General features: G+C 52.5%; 2 protein-coding genes across 3 annotated transcripts; both read right to left on the reverse strand.

Moving 5' to 3' along the window:
• Positions 1-7,581: 7,581 nt before the first annotated feature.
• Positions 7,582-12,916, reverse strand: GAPDH (glyceraldehyde-3-phosphate dehydrogenase). The gene is made up of 13 exons (XM_063394246.1): positions 12,880-12,916; positions 11,231-11,793; positions 10,700-10,743; positions 10,025-10,124; positions 9,781-9,887; positions 9,605-9,695; positions 9,323-9,438; positions 9,125-9,206; positions 8,836-8,987; positions 8,654-8,732; positions 8,341-8,424; positions 8,093-8,190; positions 7,582-7,885 (listed from the first exon to the last, which is right to left on the reverse strand). The coding sequence occupies exons 1-13, from the start codon at positions 12,899-12,901 to the stop codon at positions 7,816-7,818; spliced, it is 1,608 nt and encodes a 535-aa protein (XP_063250316.1). The 5' UTR covers positions 12,902-12,916; the 3' UTR covers positions 7,582-7,815.
• Positions 12,917-13,066: 150 nt separating this feature from the next.
• LOC134548963 (C-type natriuretic peptide 2-like) lies at positions 13,067-15,550 on the reverse strand. Of its 2 annotated transcripts, XM_063394249.1 has the most exons (3): positions 15,452-15,550; positions 13,753-14,043; positions 13,067-13,518 (listed from the first exon to the last, which is right to left on the reverse strand). In XM_063394249.1, the coding sequence occupies exons 1-2, from the start codon at positions 15,548-15,550 to the stop codon at positions 13,771-13,773; spliced, it is 372 nt and encodes a 123-aa protein (XP_063250319.1). In that variant the 3' UTR covers positions 13,067-13,518; positions 13,753-13,770. The 2 variants fall into 2 exon arrangements, with proteins under 2 accessions (XP_063250319.1, XP_063250318.1); XM_063394248.1 differs by lacking the exon at positions 15,452-15,550 and having other exon boundaries at positions 13,753-14,189.
• Between the last annotated feature and the right edge of the window lie 2,735 nt (positions 15,551-18,285).

The following is an 18,285-nucleotide window of genomic DNA, read 5'->3' on the forward strand; positions in this document are numbered from 1 at the left end:
CCACCTGAACAAAGGAAGAACTTCCATACTGTGCTGGTGTCTGAGCACTGGAGCAGATTTCCCAGAGAGGGTGTGGAGTCTCCCTCACTGCAGATATTCCAGAATCGTCTGGAGGCAATCGTGTGCCACATGCTCTGGGGTGACCCTGCTTGAGGAGAGGGGTTGAGACCAGATGGGGACTGGTAGTCCCTTCCAACCTTACCCATTCTGGGATTATGAGCAGGCCCACTGAATTTCTTGATGAATACTAGCAGATATTCCCACAGAGAGGGTGGGGATCATCACTTTCCTTGCACCTGACCACAGGAGTGTGGGATGGTGCTTACTTGCTTCAGAGGCTTCAGGAAACCTAACCACTAAGTAGCCCACATCCTCCTGGTGTTAAGTGAAACTGCACCCTCCCTTCACTCATTCCTGGATCCCATCTCTTGTAGATCATATCACTGAAAGGGCCTGACCTGTCTGTCCAGTCAGTCCAGATCCTGTATTTCCACTCTTCTGCTGGAGGCGCTTTGTCACTCATCCCGTGTGACTTGTGATTGTGTGAGTTAGCTTTCCCCATATCAGGATTCCTTGGATGGACCTAAATGTGACGCTGACAGCCTTCACTAGAACACCTTTGGATTCCTGCTAGCCTGTTTTATTATTTTATTTATCATGTTTCTTAGACAAGAGTTAGGAGAGGACAAAGCTGCACAGAAAGTTGTTCATGTCTCTCAGTTTGAGCTGGGAGCTTGACTTTCCTAAGCCTTTTACTTTTGGCCATACTCTGTATATATTTATGGCTGTTGTATCTCAGGTACCTGTGTCACAGGGTCTCCCAGAGCTCACATGTGATGATCAAGTAGGTCAAGTACTCTGGCTGCAGGGAAGAAACCTCCCTTCAAGAGGAGAGGTCAGAATTAATGCAGAACACAATGGAGTGCTGTCTCATTGGAAATGCACTGGATGATGCATGGACAGGCTCCTGAAAACATCTGGCAAGCCACCTCACATGGTGATAAATGCCAGGAGTGATGGTAAAGCCATCATGCTCAAGCTGGACAAATGTCACAACAGATGGAAAGAGGCAGCATTTTCAGCTTCATGAGCAGACTGCATCTGGGCAAAGTGCAAGAGGAAATAGAAATCATCAGGGTAGGAAGAAATGTAGTTACCTGATATTTTTAAGGGTCACAGCCATATGGTAGAACTGCTAGATCAGTCTAACCTGTTGGATAAACAAATAGGCAAGAGCCATTGTGAATTTGGTTTATAAGCTATGTTAAAAGTCATATCCACTCTGGAGCTGATAGCCAAACATGCTCTGACACACAGTTTCATCAAGGCATTGAGGGGTCTTTTATATACTCCTGAATCCCCCCCAAAACCACATTGATTTATTCTGTAAGTACCTCCCTGCTTTGCTTGACAAGGAAAATCGTGTTGTCAATGGGAGACCTTGGCTTGGGATATCAAAGAATATGCTGTGCCAGGGGGAATTTCTCGTCAATTTACAAGTGATGGCATGCCCAAGTAAGGCAAGGATTTTAGATGTCCTTAAGACAGATGAAAATTGGGTTAAGATTGATGGTTGCCTAAGGACCAGGGATCAACCAAGAAACAAACTGAGACATCAGCCAGGACAAAATGTCACAGCTGAGAACTGTGTGGTGTTCTGTAGCTTTTCCTTAGAGTGAAATAAGTGAACTTGCAGATTATGGAAAGAGCAGTGTTGTTCCAGTTTTTCAAAAAGCTGTGATTTAGCAACATAAAATAACTTTCATTGAGTGAACTTCCTTGAGTAAGCAGCCATGTGACAAAAATACTTAGAAATAAGAATAACTAATAGAAATAATAATAAATCTTTACCTACTATAACAAAAATAATCCTTGTAACAACTACAGCAACTGTGGTTAGGAGAAAAGGAATAGAGGAACAACACAATAATTCAGCTGTATGAAAAAAGGTCTTCAGCTGCTCATATCACCTCAATACTTGAATATCTGAGGAACTAACATGATGTTCTAGTTATATTTAAAGAAAAATCAGTCCTAACAGTAATATTTTCTTTTTATTAGGTGAAATTGGGATAATAATTAAAACAAGGCAAAAAAGGAGAAGTACTCACCAGACAAGTCTGTTCTGTATATGGAAAATGCAGGATGTGGTCAGAAAGGAATGATGAAGCACTTTCCAGGCAGTTAGCAATAAGGAGGATGACAGGATCTCCAGCTGAGCACTGTTGCAGTTCCAGGCACAGGTGACCTGGAGCACACTAATGTGTGGGGTGCATGGGGTTCTGGAGGGGTGAACAAGCCCCCACACAAGGCCTGAGGCTTCCTGGGGAGTTGCAATGAGCAATGCTGGAAGTAAAGCAGTTGCTTCATTCCTGCAAATGGTGTTTTGCAAAGCACAGTGATCTCCACACTGAGAGAAAAGCACTGGCTGCTGAAATCCATGGTTTGCCGAGCTCAGTTTTTAAAAGCATCAGGGAAGACATTTAAAGAAAAGCCTGGGTGGATGGGCAAGCAAATGACGTCAGTGCTTAGTCTGACAGGGCATGGACAAAAGCCAATGAGAAACCAGTGGAGGGGGGAGGAGGAGAGAAATCATGAGGGAATGGAAAAAATCTGCAGTTTAAGTAATATTTATAGAAGGACAAGGAATTGACAGACAAAACTGATACCATTTTTGATACACAGAAATGACACAGATTCTCAAAAGGCCAAATATCTCAGTCAAAAGTGCCAAGAGGCATTACAGAATATTTCTGAATGGGATTGAAAGAGAGGGTCTGTTGACATATGTATATATAACCATGCATAGATACATCCAAGAGCAAGAAATAGTGACTGACCTTGACTGGGAAAACAGAAGGGTTGGAAAGACGTAGGGAGCTTGCAGTCCCGTGCAAGTTCTCAGCCAGACACTGAAGATATCTTTAAACATCTTTTATCCACGTGTGACACTGGTGTCCTTTGTCCTGCTTTGCATCAGAAATTGGAATAAAAGGACCAAAGACTTCTAACCTTGATTCCAAGCTGGAAAAAAAGTGTTTTGAAAGTGAAAAGTTTAGTTACTTTGCTCCTAAAAAGAATGACAAGCATTTTTGCGCAGTGCCTAAAGTCACTTCATGATGTTGTTCTAGATGGCAGTTTAGTCAGGCTGATGTTGGCATACAAGGATTCACTGAGATGGGGAAGCTGAAGGCCATGTGAGATTTGGTACTCGGTGTCCAGCATCTAAACCAGTATCCAACTGAGCAACTAAAAAAACGGAGATTGCAGAGATTACAAACCACCTTTTTTTTTTTTTTTTTTTTTTTTTTTTTTCCTCTTCTGTCACAGGACTCAGACCAAGGTCAACAAAAGTTGCTCACTTGTTTGTTGGAGGTTCGGGCAATGTCAAAAGAGGGCTTTGAGGCCTGCAATGTCAGAGCTGTATCCCCCACTACATGCAGTATTTCTCACTTAGCAATCTTGAATTTAATCCAGCATTTTAATAACCCAGTCACTCAGTCACAAGATCCTTCTGCACCTTTCCACAGGCTCATTCGGGGCTGAATGTTTTGGGTCATTTTGCATAATCAACACACCTTAGCACCCCGTGCTCCAAATTGTTCTGAAGGTGTTGATTGGTGGTGCAGATGGCCTCAGATGCTGGCCACTCATGTCTCTCAGTTGCCACCAGCCTTGCCACAAGTGTTCAGCCTGGAGAGGGTGGTCGTCCCTGTCCTCAGGCAGTTCTTTGGAAGGTTTTGCCAGCCTGTTTTTTCCTAAGTTGCATTGCTTTTCATCACGGGGTGGGGTTTGAGGTGAGTGGTGAATTACTTGCAGCACAATTACCTGTTCATCCCTTCCATGCTGGAGACCACCTGAGGTGACCACATGTGGTTTGCTGCCCTTCATGTCACAGACATGTTCTCAAGTCCTGATGCTTCAGTTTTCAGTGGCGGCTTCATCTCATTGCTGCCGAGGAAAATCTCCTGTCTGGCAACATCCCAAAGCTCCTCTGACCGAAAAACATCAACTTCACTTTTCATTCATGGACTTAAGCTTTCCTAATCCATCCCACACCATCTTAGGGCTCTTTGGCAGCCTTCTTATCGCCAAAATGCATTTGAAAGAGGTTTTCAGCCTTCCTTTTATATTTGTCAAAGAATATACTTCTTTTTTTTTTTTTTTTTCCCTTTAGGTTACTAAGTTTTATTTACTGGTATTTATGAGGGTTTTTTTGTAATTTTCATTTGACTACAGCTTCTGCTTTTTGACAGCTGCCTTTTCAAATCTTACGCTGTGAAGTATAACCCAGCACTGCTGTTCCTTCTAGGGAACACTTAATTAATTCCCTCAAGAAGATGATACATCTGTAGCAAGGTAATATATGGAGGTAAGTCAGCTGTCCCAGAGTAAGAGATTACATTCAGCTCAGAAGAGTAAGTAACAAATTACTTGTTTTTGCAGCATGTGCAGATTATGGTTGCCCAAAGGTAGGCAGCTTGGTTTTGATAAAATGTGAGTACTGCTGGAGCCTCCAGGCGTATTTGCATACCCTAAGTCATGAACGTGCAATTTTTGTGAATGGCATCAGTTATGAAGGAGGTTGAGACATTATCCTTTAAGATGTTTGTCTTTTGTAACTGTGTCTTAAGTCTTTCAGAGACCTGTATCTCTTCCTTGCCCTTGTCCTGTCAATTGCTTTGCTCAAAGACTGATTTACTTCAGAAGTAGATACAGGATGTTTTAAAAGTCCAAGACCTTTTTTTCACTGTGCTTACACAGTCACCATTTTGCTCTGTTTTAGAGTGATTTTTCAAGTGAACCTTATTATTTTCCTCATCTGCTCAAGCTGGTTTTCACTACACAGCATCATCATTAATGCTGAAGTTTCATGCTGACATCTCAACATAAAGGTGGTCTGAGGACCTTGCTTGGGGAAGCAATGCATGTGTAGTAGTCTGTGCGAATGCCAAGGAAGTATAAAATAATTTCTCTAAATGTTCAAAGTTACCATAAAACTATATTTTTCTGTAACACCACTGCTAATTACCCTTAGCTTAAAAAAAGGAGAATAAAATGTGGAGCTTACCACCCCTAGAAATGGCTGGCTGCCTGAGAAGCTGTCTCGTAGGCCAGCCAGAGAGCTTTCCCCACTGCATCCCTCTCTTACCATGGCCCTGTGCAGTGAGCCCCGGTGCCTGGCCAGCCAAGGAAGGCAGAGTCAACCCTTTAGCCTCGATCAGTGTCTTTCTGTACCTTCCCCTTGCAAGGTGCTCACAAACCAGGATGGATTCTGGCTTGTGGCAGCTGCTCTTGGAGTTGGTTTGTCCCAACAAAGTGGCACAGTCGCTTTTCACTCCCTTGCTGAATGAGAGCCTCTTTATGTCTGCCTGAGCGCCTGCCTTGCCTGACCAAGCATTTCTATCTGCTTTCCTTAGAAACGCTGTCAGAACAAACCTAGAGCTCCCCTGCTTGGGGGAAAACTCTTCTCCAGAGACAGAAGCAGATCTCCCATCTTTATCTCAATGCCATCCAGAGTCATATATGTCAAATTTGCAATTTGATGGAAAAAAAAATTACACGGGTTTTTTAGGTCAGGGTTGCAGTTCTCAGACAGGCTGGCCACTGAGCTAGTTTTCCAGTCTGTCCAGAGGGGCCTTGCTGTGGTGCCATCTGCAGGCACAGTGTCTGGATGCAAAATAAGGATTTGGAAGAGCTGTGCATTTTAGGGTGGTTATATTAGAGAGAGGAAACCAAGCCCTCCAGGCAGTCGAAAAGCTGCATGACTAGTTTGCCAGACTCACTCTCCCTATTGCCGTACAGGACCAACCCTGTTTTAAAGGCTGTGGTTCCTGGCTTTTTTCACCTCAATACCATATAATTTTTCTAGGAGAGATGAGATTGTAAACCAGCTGAAATTGTATTTTAAAACAAAGTGAACCTTTATTCAAAATATTCCCAGCAGCTGTTGGTCTGAGAGCACATACTCTTCCTCCACCTCGAGGCTGTATGCCTTTGCTCATTCCTACGGTAATTTGATCTCAGGTTGGATAGAGCTCACGCTTGTTAAATAACAAGAATTCTTTGCTCTACCAATTTTCAGGTAGCCTTATCTCATTTAGGAAGCATAAGGCTTTTTAGAAGAAAAAGCTGATTCATAGAAATGTTCCAGCTTTTAACTCAGTTCAAAATATGTTTTACATGGGAAAACAGGGCATCCATCCCTCCCTCCCTTGAGGTGTTTCGGTAGCCTCTCTGCACTTCCAGACTATCAAGCGAGGTGCTGACTGGCACACACACAAATATGCAGGCAGCAGCACACAGCACAGCCATTCAAAGCACCCAGGCACAGCAATCATGGACAGGATGGGACCAACCCAAGACTCATTTGTAATCTTGACAGGTCTCCAGGCTACACAGCTCCCTCGGCAGAAAACCAGCTCCACGGGAGGGCTGCCTCCAGTGAGCTCCAGCACCAGGCAGCTCCCACTTGATGCCAGTTACCTAAAGCTCTAAGGACAGGGCCATTTGTGGTGTAATCCAAGTACTTCTGCTGTCCCAGGGCTAACAAGCTGCTCAGGATCCCAGTTCCTATCCAGGGGCAGGTTATTCAACCTTCTTCTCTTTGCAGTATAACTGAGTCATCACCCTCTAGTCCAGCAAACATTTAGTTCTTACGTAGCCCAGCTGCTGGAGATAAGCGGCTCTGGGAAACCACGTCCAGCGTACCTTGATCCCGAGAGTTTAAGTCCTCCAGCTTATGTCCTTGCAGCATCCAGATCAGGGTCTGAAGCACTTGGGGTCCGGACAACGGCTCCAACCGTGCCTGCCAGGGAGAGAACACATCAGCCCTGAGATGCTAAATTAAGCTGCTAAAAATGGAGGGCCACGTGATTTTGTGCAGTGCACTGCTTATCTGTCCTAGTGCTCACAGGTCATGGAAGGCTCCATCCCTCCCCAGCAGCGTTCATGCTTCCAGATCTAATGCAGGGAGGCAGAGGCCTGACACTCACCTTGCAGAGATTTGCTGCTCAGCAGCTTAACTGCAACTGCCCCTCCTTACGCACAGAATTAAGCCAGAATTAAGACTGGCCACCACCATGCCGACGATGGTCTCTGACACGTCCCTAGGCAGCCATTTCCTCTGGGGCAAAGCCAACTCATTTTAAAAGGTAAAAGCAAGTGAAATACCCTCCTTGTAACACCAGGAGTATCTTCCTTGTCCCTCACTGAGGCAGGGGAAGGAAAATAATTTTGTTTCTTGTGCCCCTTTACCAAACCAAATGCAAGTCATCTGCTCAGCACATTTATGCTGCATACACCCATCAGACAAGCAAATCAGAGCTGGGTGGATGGAGCCACAGAGCTGCTTTCCCTCCCGCCACGCAGGAGTCCTGCTGAGGAGCACGGCCCTGTACCACACCTTATCCTGGCTCAGGCTGCAGTCTGGGCTCTCCCATGAGGAACAAGCAGCTCAGCAGGCTGCACTTCCCGGCTCCTCACTGCGGCTTGCAGAGACTGCGGTGTGCAGGCGTCTGCAGGTGCTCATTACAGACATGGCCCCCTCCTCCCCCCCCCCGACAGACAGGCAGACAAGGCTTTTCAGATGGTGATCACTTTTATTGATGTAAGGTGGTACACAAACAGATCAGTTTCTATCAGCCTCTCCACCTCCCCCAGGTTCGGGGAGAAGTTGGAGGAGTGGGGGAGACAAGGGAACAGAACTGGCCTCTCACTGCAGGATGCAGAGCTAAGCGGTGGTGAACAAGGGCAGGGGCTCCAACGAAGGAGAGTCCTGCTTCCCTAGGCAGCAGGGGGGGCTGTGTGCTCAGCTTACTCCTTGGATGCCATGTGGACCATCAAGTCCACAACACGGTTGCTGTATCCATATTCATTATCATACCTGGGGACAGAAAACAAGCACTGTCAGGGCTGACCCGTCTCTTGCACCCCTTCTTCCGTTCTTCCTGCTCCTCTGCCCCATCCCACACAACTGAGCTCACTCCCCAGTGAGGCTGGAGTGTCCACCTGGATCACCAGCAGTAAGCAACACGACCCAAGCGTGTAACCTGTCTGTGCCAAGCCCCACATCCCCCAGGGCTGCACCTACCAGGAAACCAGTTTGACAAAATGGTCGTTCAGTGCAATGCCAGCACCCGCATCAAAGGTGGAGGAATGGCTGTCACCATTGAAGTCACAGGAGACAACCTGAAACACAAGGAATTGTAATGCAGATGGCTGCCCACAGCCTGTACTCCAAGTGCCCAAACCAGGATCCTGGCAAAGCTGCTGCCAACAGCTTTAGAAAAACGAGGCAAGTGGCAATAGCCACAGGCCGAGTGAGCAGGTGCTCCTTACCTGGTCCTCTGTGTATGCCAGGATGCCCTTCAGGGGCCCATCGGCAGCAGCCTTCACTACCCGCTTGATGTCATCGTACTTGGCCTGAGGAGAGACAGATCCAAAATGCTCAGACCCCAACTCACATAAAATGTTCACCGGGGACAGGGGAGGGAGGAGACACACATGGGAATGCCCCAGAGGTGCTCTCTTCACAAAGATCACATCTTCAGGACAAGATGGATGCAGAGAGGGCAATTCCAGGTGCAATACAGAGCTTAGAGGAAGCAGGGGTACATCTGGAAGTTGCTAGGACCTCATCCGTAACACTTACTGGTTTTTCCAGACGGCAGGTCAGGTCCACAACAGAGACATTAGGGGTTGGCACACGGAAAGCCATTCCAGTAAGTTTCCTGTGAGAGACATGAGTCAGCAAGGAACAGCATCTGGTGCTCCTCTGCCAGCCTATGAATGTTCTGCCTCCTCCTGACACCTCTGAGAAGGGACAACACTCACCCATTGAGCTCAGGAATGACTTTTCCCACAGCCTTAGCAGCTCCAGTAGACGCTGGGATAATGTTCTGAGCAGCACCTCTGCCATCCCTCCAGAGCTTCCCAGAGGGCCCATCCACTGTCTTCTGTGTGGCTGTGATGGCATGGACAGTGGTCTGAAGAAAGAGCACAGCAGTAAGAACACGGCCAACACTCTCCAGAAAGAACATCCCAGGGGAGTACACACGCCTTCCCTCTCACATGAGGGGATCTGTGGCAGGTCATCCGCCCCAGCACCACGCTGCAGACCTACCATGAGACCCTCCACGATGCCAAAGTTGTCATGGATGACCTTGGCCAAGGGCGCCAAGCAGTTAGTAGTGCAGGAAGCATTGCTAGGGTACAGAGATAAAGGCACATCAGCCAGGGGCAACACTTCCACTGAGGTCAAGTGAAACCCCTGGCAGCTGGTGACAGCTCCAGGCCAGAAGGCATGTTCCTCTCTCCTTACCTGACAATTTTCAAAGACTTGTCATACTTCTCATGGTTGACACCCATCACAAACATGGGAGCATCAGCAGAGGGGGCAGAGATGATCACACGCTTGGCACCACCCTTCAGGTGAGCCTGGAGAGAGGGAGAGATAAGAGATTACATAACTCAGGATCCTTCCAAGCTTGCTTCTTCAGATCTCTTCTCCTTCACAGCCCCATCTTGAGCGTCTCTGTACACAGTGAAGTGCCCCATCGGCAGAAGCAGCACTATCACTTCTATGTCTCTGTAGCATACTCACCCCAGCCTTCTCCATGGTGGTGAAGACACCAGTGGACTCCACAACATATTCAGCACCAGCATCTGCCCACTTGATGTTGCTGGGGTCACGCCTAAGGAGGGACAAAATTTTAAGAGCTGCTTGATGAGACACCTGCTTCCAATCTCCAGAGGGCCAGTGGGGAAAAAGATACTTACTCCTGGAAGATGGTGATAGCATTCCCATTGATCACAAGTTTCCCATTCTCAGCCTTGACAGTGCCCCGGAAGTGGCCATGAGTAGAGTCATATTTGAACATGTAAACCTAATCAAGAGAGAGGGAGTAGAAGGTCAGGGACCCAGGCTGCCATCATCCTCTAACACCCATGGGGAAGTTACTAGAACAGATCCGGAGGAGCCCTACTCAGAAACGCCCAGAGGGGGCACTGCAAAGCAACTCACCATGTAGTTCAGATCAATGAAGGGATCGTTGATGGCCACCACTTGGACTTTGCCAGAGAGGACGGCAGCCCGGGTGACCAGGCGGCCGATGCGGCCAAATCTGGAGAGAGAAAGACATGCGTGAGGAGGCGCAACAGGGAACCAGCCCAGCTGGGCACGGGAGGCAGTCCTTGGCAGCCTTCCCTCGGAATCATCTGCTGCTCCCTGCCCGGTAGGGCGGGAGGGAGCCCTGTACTGTAGCCCGTCCAAAGGCCAAGGCACCCCGGTTAAAGATTAAGAGCGACCCCCGCCCCGGAAAGGTCAATCGCTAAATTTACTGAGAGCCCCGAGGATCCGGTTACTCCTCGGCCCGGCACGAGAAGGTCACATCCCCGGGGCCGCCCCTGACACACGATCCACCGGGAGACCTTTTGGTGGGGGTCTGCAGGGATCCCCGGGAATGGGGAGGGAAACTGGGGCAGCCGGGCAACGGCAGCCCCTTCCGGAGTGAGTCACCCCGAATCCGAAGAGAAATGAGTCAGCAGCACCGCTCTGCCCCGAGGGGCGCCGGCAGAGCGGGACCGGCGGGGTTCGACCTCTCCCTCCCCCCAAATCTTCCCCCGCGCCCTTGAGGCGTCCTTGCCCCCCCCCGCCCACCCCCAAATCCCTGCTGGCCGCGCCGGCCCCGGCACTCACCCATTGACTCCGACTTTCACCATCTTTGCCGCTTCGGGATGTTCCTGCGGGCAGAAACCACCGGTAGGGGCATGAGGGGAACCGGCAACAACCGGCCCCGGCAGCCGCGCCCGGCGCCGTTAACGTCTCGCCCCCGCCGAGGGGGCATGGGGGGGGCGCGGAGAGCGGGCGAGGGGGGACCCCGGCTCAGAGCTAGCCCCACCCCCGGGCGATCGCTCCCCCGCCCCGGGCGTTTAACCCGCCCTCCCCCACCACGACAACCATCCGCCCCCTCCTCCTGCTCCGGCGACCATCCCCCCCGCACACTCCTATCCCTCCTCGCCTCACTACCCCCTCACACCGCCCCCGCCATTTTGCGCCGCGCCGCCTTTGTGCCCGTGGGCCCCGCCGCCACGCGGCCCCGCTCGGCCCGGGGGCTGCCGCACCCCCTGCCGGTGGGCGGTGTCCGTGTGTGGGGAGAGGGCTCCCGCACGCCCACCCCCGCCGCCTCTCGCTCCCCCCGTGCATCTCCCCCGCCCCGCCGTGCGTTACCTGCTGCCTCCGAACCGCCCGGCGCGCAGTGAGGAGGTGGCGCAGCGCCTCTCCGCCGCCCTTTATAGCCGCGTGAGGGTAGGGCGCCGGCCCGCCCCGCCGCGACGCCGTCGAATGGCATCGCGGGGGCCGGACCGGGCTACGTGCGCCCGTGCTGCGGGTGCGGGTGCCGAAGACCCCCCCTGTTTCTCCCGCCCCGCCACCCCCCGTTAACAAAGGCCCCGCGCCGGGAACGGAGGGTCCGTAGCGATTTCCCTCCCCTCGAGCCACCCCAAGGGGGTTGGTGATGCTGGTGGTGGTGGTGAAGGATGCACCGGTCCTTGCGGGGAGTTGTCCCCAGGGCGGGGATAGGCGGCTGCGCCCCTGCCCGAGGAGGCGGGCAGGGACCCCCGGGGGATTGCCGGCCGGGGGATTGCCGGCCAGGGGCTGCTCCCAGCGGGCTCGCGGCCGCTCCGCAGGATGGTGTGCGCTGCTTTCACCTGGTAACAAAGGGCAGAGAGCCACCCGCCCCGGCTGCAGCCTGTGCCCCCTTGGATGGAGTAGTATCCAGTATCCGAAGGGACCTATAGGGAAGCAGGAGAGGGACTCTTGGTCAGGAGCTGTAGTGGTGAGACAAGGGAGTAATGGGTACAAATTGAAAGGGGGGAACTTTAGGATGGATATTAGGAAGTTGTGCTTTACTGTGAGGGTAATGAGCCACTGTAACACGTTGCCCAGGGAGACTGTGGATGCCCCAACCATGGCAGTGTTCGAAGCCAGGCTGGATTAAGGCCTTGAGCAACCTGCTCTAGTGGGATGTGTCCGTGCACGTGGCACGGGGGGTGGAACTGGATAATCTTTAGGGTGCGTTCCAACCCCTTAACATTCCACGATTCTGTGGCTGCAAGGGCAATGGGACTGCAAGGATGCTGGCGTCATCCCGAGGGAGCAGCGGGGTCTCCAGGCGTCCCCCCTTCCCCCGGGCACGGGAGGTAGTGGCTGGCAGTTCTCCCTCCTCCAGGCTGGGACCCCCCTGTGGGTGGGTTTATCCAGGCATGCTCTGGACGGGGCCCCTGGCCGGGCGCTGCCCCGGCAGGCCACGGGCGGCAGCGTGAGCACCATCTTAATGAGGCACTGCGGCAGTGCTGCCGCTGCCCGCGGGACGTGACGGCGGAAATCCTGCTCGTCTGCCGCCTCGGCCCGCCTTCCCCGGCTGCCTGCGAGGAGGAAGCGCTCCTGGCATGGCCGCTGCCCGGCTCCCCGCCCCCCATGCTGGGCTCCCTCAGCGATCCCTGCCGCCTCCATCCCCCGGCTCCGTGCGGGGCAGGTGCGGCGGGACAAACCCGCCTTAGGGTACAACGCCCAGAGCACGCGCAAATCCCAAATCTCCCATTCCGGAGGAAGGTGTGGGAACAGTGGGGATGCAAATCTGGAGTGACAGAGCGGGTGGGGGTGGTGGGGGCTGGAATGCCCCTCTGGCTGCTCGGCTGAGCCGGGCTTTGAGGATAAGGGAGGAGGTGAGCAGGCAGGGGGAATCACGCAGGTATTGGGGTGGGAGACAAGAGAGGGGTCATGCACCGTAAACGTAACCCTACTCTCCTTATACCACTGCTATTCCCGGTGCTGCTGAGGGGCTGGTGGCTAAGTTTAGACCCAGCTGAGGTTACAACCTTTTCTTAAAGGCCAGGACATGGTGATGGCGCGCGGGGCACAGCAGCAGGGCTACGAACTCGTGCCGGGGTCGGTGGTGCCCCACCCGCAGCCCACCGAGGGAGGCTCTCGGGGGAAAGCTTCAGCGCAAACAGGAGGCCCCAGTGTTTGCTCAGGCGGGGGCAGAGTGCGGCCGGGGTGAGCCAGCGCGGCCCTTGTGCCCCGCGCCCGGTCGATGCCTCCTCACCCGTGTCCGCCCCCCCGGCCGCACCGCGCCGCAGCCGCGCGTGCCGCACGCCCCACGCGGCATGGCGGCGGCCGGGCCCGGCACGGCCCCGCGCGTGGGGCCGGGGGCGCCGGGCGGGCTCTGCCGCCGCCTCCCACCCGCCCCCGCCCGGGGGCGGCCACCGCCGAGCGCGGACGCGGCAAATTAGTACAGCTTGTTTAATGAGCGAGTCCTCGGGCACGGGGAGCGGGGAGGGGACTGCCGGCGGAGCGGGGGTCCGGCGGCCGCGGGGGGCAGCTCCTCCTCGTACCGCCTCGCCGCTTCCTCGCTGCCGCCGCCTCCCTTTTTCGGGGCGGGAGCTTCAGGGCTTCGCGCAGCGGTGCGCCTGCAGGTTCCCGGGCCGTGCAGGTTCCCGAGGCTGGGTGCCCTCCGGCTGCGGAGAAGCGGGCCTGGTGAGCCGCCCAGCGGCGTCCCGCCCCGCCTGCTCTGGCCCCGGCCGGGCCCCAGCACCGCGCCGGCGGCACGGGCAGTCCCCGGTCCCGGCCTTTGCCCCGATGGCTGGCAGGTGGTGGCCCCACAGCCTGCCCCGCTGCCCCTTCCCCTCGCTGTCTGTGCGCTCAGCTCTGCCCTGAACTTCTTCCCTGCCCGCTTGCTCGAGCCCTCTCACCTCGGAGGTCCTCCAAAGCTAACACCCCAAACCACTGAAGGTCCCAATTCGGTCCATTTTCAGCCCGAAGCAACCCCTGGGCATGGCCTTCCAGGCCCAATCTGCAGGCAGTGCCCACTTGCGACTGGCGAGGTTCTTGCGCCAGAAGGATGGCCGGGCAGCTCTAGCCCCAGACGGGAGGAAGGGGAGAGTGGAGGAGAGCTGCTGAGGACCAAAGCTGGACCCCTCCTTCGTGTCCTCTTCGGTCAGCGTGGACTCAGGCTCCAGGGGCAGCAATCGTGAAAGGAGCATCTGGGATAAACAGAGGAGAGCAGGGTGATGCCTGTGCTTCTGGCAATAAGCCTCATACCCCTGGTACCCCACTGCCCATTCCCTCCTGGGGCTCAGGCAGGACATTAAAGTGATGCCTGCTCACAGCACTGTGCCTGTGACATTGCATCCACACACAGGGAAGGGCTTGACCAGCAGCTCCCACTGTCTGAAATGACTTTGCCATCCAAAACAGCAGGCAGACAGCTGCAGGGCAGATTCCCCTGCTCTTGTAAACCATATGCACATCCTGCCCTGCCCCAGATTTGGAAGGTAGCTATCTTCTGTCCTTGCTCCTTTTGTGGATGCTGAGCACCTCTGTGGGCTCAGGCTGCTGTATAGCATTTCATTTTTTTCCAGAGGGCTGCTGGGAAGGATGGTCCTGCCTCAAATACCTGCTGATAAAGATGACGGAGAGGCAGGAGCAGAGCAGGCGTGAGGAAAGGGTCTTCCCATCTGCTGGAAATTCTCTAGGTTAGCTGTGCTGACTGTAAACCCCCAGCATTGCTGGGAGACAAAGGTTTGGGGGGGTGTGTTGGGTGCAGTGGAGGCATGGCGTTGCTGCCCAGAGAAGCAGCCTGCAGGAGCCGTTCCACATCTGTCTCTCACATGGATGCTGAGCTAAGGCTGAGGATGCCTTTGTGCAGCTCTTTGTGGTAGCAAGTTAACTGAAGCGGACACAGGCATCCTCATCAGACACAGGCATCCTCATCGAGGAGTGAGAGTGGTGAGTCATAGCAGGATCAGTCTTGTGATTTTAGTTCATGTCCTGGCTGTTTTCCCTGTGGCTTTCCCAGGGTGATGTAAATGCAAGATGCTGGGCCTCAGGTTAGGGTTTGGGTAAGAGGGAGCTGGCTAGATTTGAAAGCCAAAAATATTATTGCTGTAGTTGCTGAGGATAAAATATTTACTCAAGTGAAGAAGCCCTTAGCTGGTATCCTGACAGGACTCTTGGCCTTAAAGAGGGTCTTTAAGGGGGGTATTACTGAGCCTAGAAGCAAAACACCTGGCCTAACAGGATGCATCTTCCCTCTGAAACATCAGAACCAGGCACTGAATGTGATGAGAGACATGACTCTTAATACCTCGTGGCTGCTGACACAGAGTGGGCTTAGAAAGGACCAGCCTCTTTGCTGTTAAAAGCTTTTCTAGAGCTCTAAAAAGCTTTTGTCTGCTTCCTGTCTTGAAATGCTTGTGCTCCTTAGTGGCTGGGTTATAAAGATAAAGTCACCCTAGAGCTGAGACTGCTGAAGGGGAGAGTGCAACAAGAATAGACACCAACCTCCTTGTAGTTGGAATTTGGGACCACCTCTCATTCGAGGTTCAAACACAACCTCCCCTCCTCCTCCCCTCCTGAAATCAACCTCAGCTCTCTCCCACTCCCTCCTACCTGTAGCCTCTGTCCTGGTAAGGACACTGTCTGAACGCTGGCAGAGAGCAGAACCAAGAAGAGGAAAAATGGGTAAGGCCACGACCAAAGCCCCAGCATCTTCTTAGCCCGGGGCTGGTGGGAGGCAAGGCAGGACTCACAGCATCCGTGTCGGATGTGGTCCCTAGCCTCTCTCTGCCTTTATAGCTTTGGTTCTGGCAGGCAGCTGGCCCCAGCTCCCTGCTGAACCACCCCCTGGAGCTCCTTAACCTTTCAGCCCTTTTGTCCAGGGTGATATATTTCAGGGTGAGCTCAGCAAGACCCCTTCCTCTAAAGAAAAAGGACACAAAGGTGTTTACTGAGTGTCTAGGAAGACAAATGTGAGTTGAGCTGCTGCTGGCCAGGATCTAGAGGTGTCTGTCAGAGTCAGGGACAGGGTGACACTTTGAAACATCCCAAAAGGAGGATATTGAAGGCTGCATTGTGTAGGAGTATTGAACATACTCCTCATAGGCAGAGTGCTGTTAATGCTACCTCTCTAATCAGTGTGAGCATGAACTGCAGCTCAGTTAGAGGTAGGCACACTGCTGGCTGCACAGAGCGGGCACCAATTCAGCTCTGTGACAACACAGGCTTTTGTTTTTAATATTTATATCTTGGTGAGACCGTTGGGCTGGGAATGGAGAGCTCCTGCTGCAGAAGGTGGGTGAATTCCAGTACTGTACAGAATTTGTTGCAGTGACAGGAGCATGGATCTAGTACTAGGGCATATAATTTGCGGGCTGTCTGTCCCAAGTCACCATCTGGAGGACTGGGCTGAGTTTCCAGAGGAACCGTCACAGAAAAGAGCTTGTCGAGACTCGGCTTGCACTTTCTCAAGCTCAGGCACACAATGGGAGCAGGACAGCAAGGAGCAGATTCCTACCTCCTAAATCTTCTGGCCATTAGTTCCCCCCACTTTGTTTACCTCGTCCATTTTACTGTGGTTTCTCACCAGCTGAACAAGGCGATGAGGTCACTGTTTGGAGATCAGGGTGCAGAAGTCAGCCTGGGTGTGATGGCAGAAAGTAATCAGCAAAGTTTGTCAGGGGAGAGGAATGGGGGGACTGTACCCCAGTACAGGATTAGCAGTGGGTGTGCTGGGAGAGTTTAACACCCCAAACTTCCCTTTGTTCAGTACTGTTGCACAAAACAGTCAGGTCAGAACTTGACAGGACGTGTTCTCTGCCTGCTTTTGTTTATTTTTTTCAAAGAAAGAAGAAAATTAGAAAAAAGTCTTCTCCAGAGATAACAAAAGTCACAGTTCAGGTATTTGCTCTGTCTCTCTTTCCCTCCTTCCCTCCCTTTCTTCCTTCCAGGCATTTTGCACTTGCAGATGCAGGTTTGTGGGTCCGTTTCTTCTCTGCCCAAGGAGAGAAAAAGTTTTACAAACCTTTTGAATCCAGTCCATGAAAAGTGGGTATAGGGCTTCGGTCTGGAGCACTGATGCTGGAAGCAGTGCTTTGCACAGCTGTGGACATCCAATTTTGGTAGCTCCAGCTGATGGCTGCAACCCACCGCTGGTGCTGTGTCCAGAGCAATGCGATGCTCTAGTGATCCTGTCTGGTATTCCTGTCACCCTGTCACTTGGGCCAGCACATGGTGGGGCTCCTGAGGCCCCACTGAGCCATTTTGTGGGAAACAGGATTACTTTCATACCAACCTTTGAATCTACAAAGTGCAGGGGACTGCCGGGACATGCAGCCCCCGTGGGCATTCGGATGGGCTGCCTGGGCACAGACCAGGTACAGGATGTGTGCCCACAGCCAGCCCCTCCTTGTGCTGGATGCGGTAGTGTGAGGAGCCGTGTGGTGTGAAACTCTCAGAGGGACGGAAAAGAAAGGAAGGACAGGAGGTAAGCACATGTTCGTGCTGCATGCAAGGTGTCCCAGAGGATGCTGTTGTGCACTTTCCCGTCACATGTGGCCATCCAGAAAGAGCTGAGTCAGTGTCCTCGAGCACTCCTGCTGCCGGCAGGAGCAGCTCCGCTGGAACACACTGGTTACATGAGTCAGAGTCAGTCCTTTCCTGAGTGAAAGGTAAGTGCAAAAGCAACACCACTTTGGTTTTTATATGAAATGTAGCAGCAGTTTGATCTGGCATGCCTTGAGTAGGGTGGCCCCCATACTGCAAGAAGAATGCCAGAAATGTTTGCAACTGCTCCAAAATTCCAGTCCACTTGTACAAAGACAGCCCTGCAGGGGTGGACAGGCTCTGAGAACTCAAATGCCAAGTGCCCTCCTTGAGTTCAGCAAGAGCTGGGGCTGGCAAGAGGGAAAGAGCCATATCAAGCAAGAAACTTCAGAGATTGCAGAAAATTTGCAAATTTTCTTGCAGATTATTGTAAGTTCTTACAAATCCAGCAAAGCCTGGCTAAAATGCAGGTGCTCAGTAACTCAGGTGCCGTGATATTGCAGCTGCTCCGCGTCCCAGATCCTTGCTGGGACTGCAGTAGAACTGAATAGTTACTCTAACATGTCCTGGCAATGACTGTGAAGTGAAAAGGCTTTGGCAGACAAGTCCTCGATTGCCCCAGTTTTCTCAGACTCAAATAGGTTATTGTCCTTCTTTTCTCTCTGATGCTAACAAGTTTTCTTTATAAAAACCCCTCCCCCTTGGATGCTGGGGCACTGACTCTAGAGCTGGCAAGACCAGAAAAGTGGTCTCCTGCTGAATCACAATCAGCCTTCTACAAACAATTGCTTATATAGGAAAGGAGCAGGGGAATGGGAGACTGGGAGGTCTGGGAACTGAGTGAGGTACCTTGAGGAAACACCGCTTGGCCCAAGGTGATAGAAAAGGGATGGTGGCTGCTG

Source organism: Prinia subflava, chromosome 3 (assembly GCF_021018805.1).
Source record: "Prinia subflava isolate CZ2003 ecotype Zambia chromosome 3, Cam_Psub_1.2, whole genome shotgun sequence".
Classification (NCBI taxonomy): domain Eukaryota; kingdom Metazoa; phylum Chordata; class Aves; order Passeriformes; family Cisticolidae; genus Prinia; species Prinia subflava.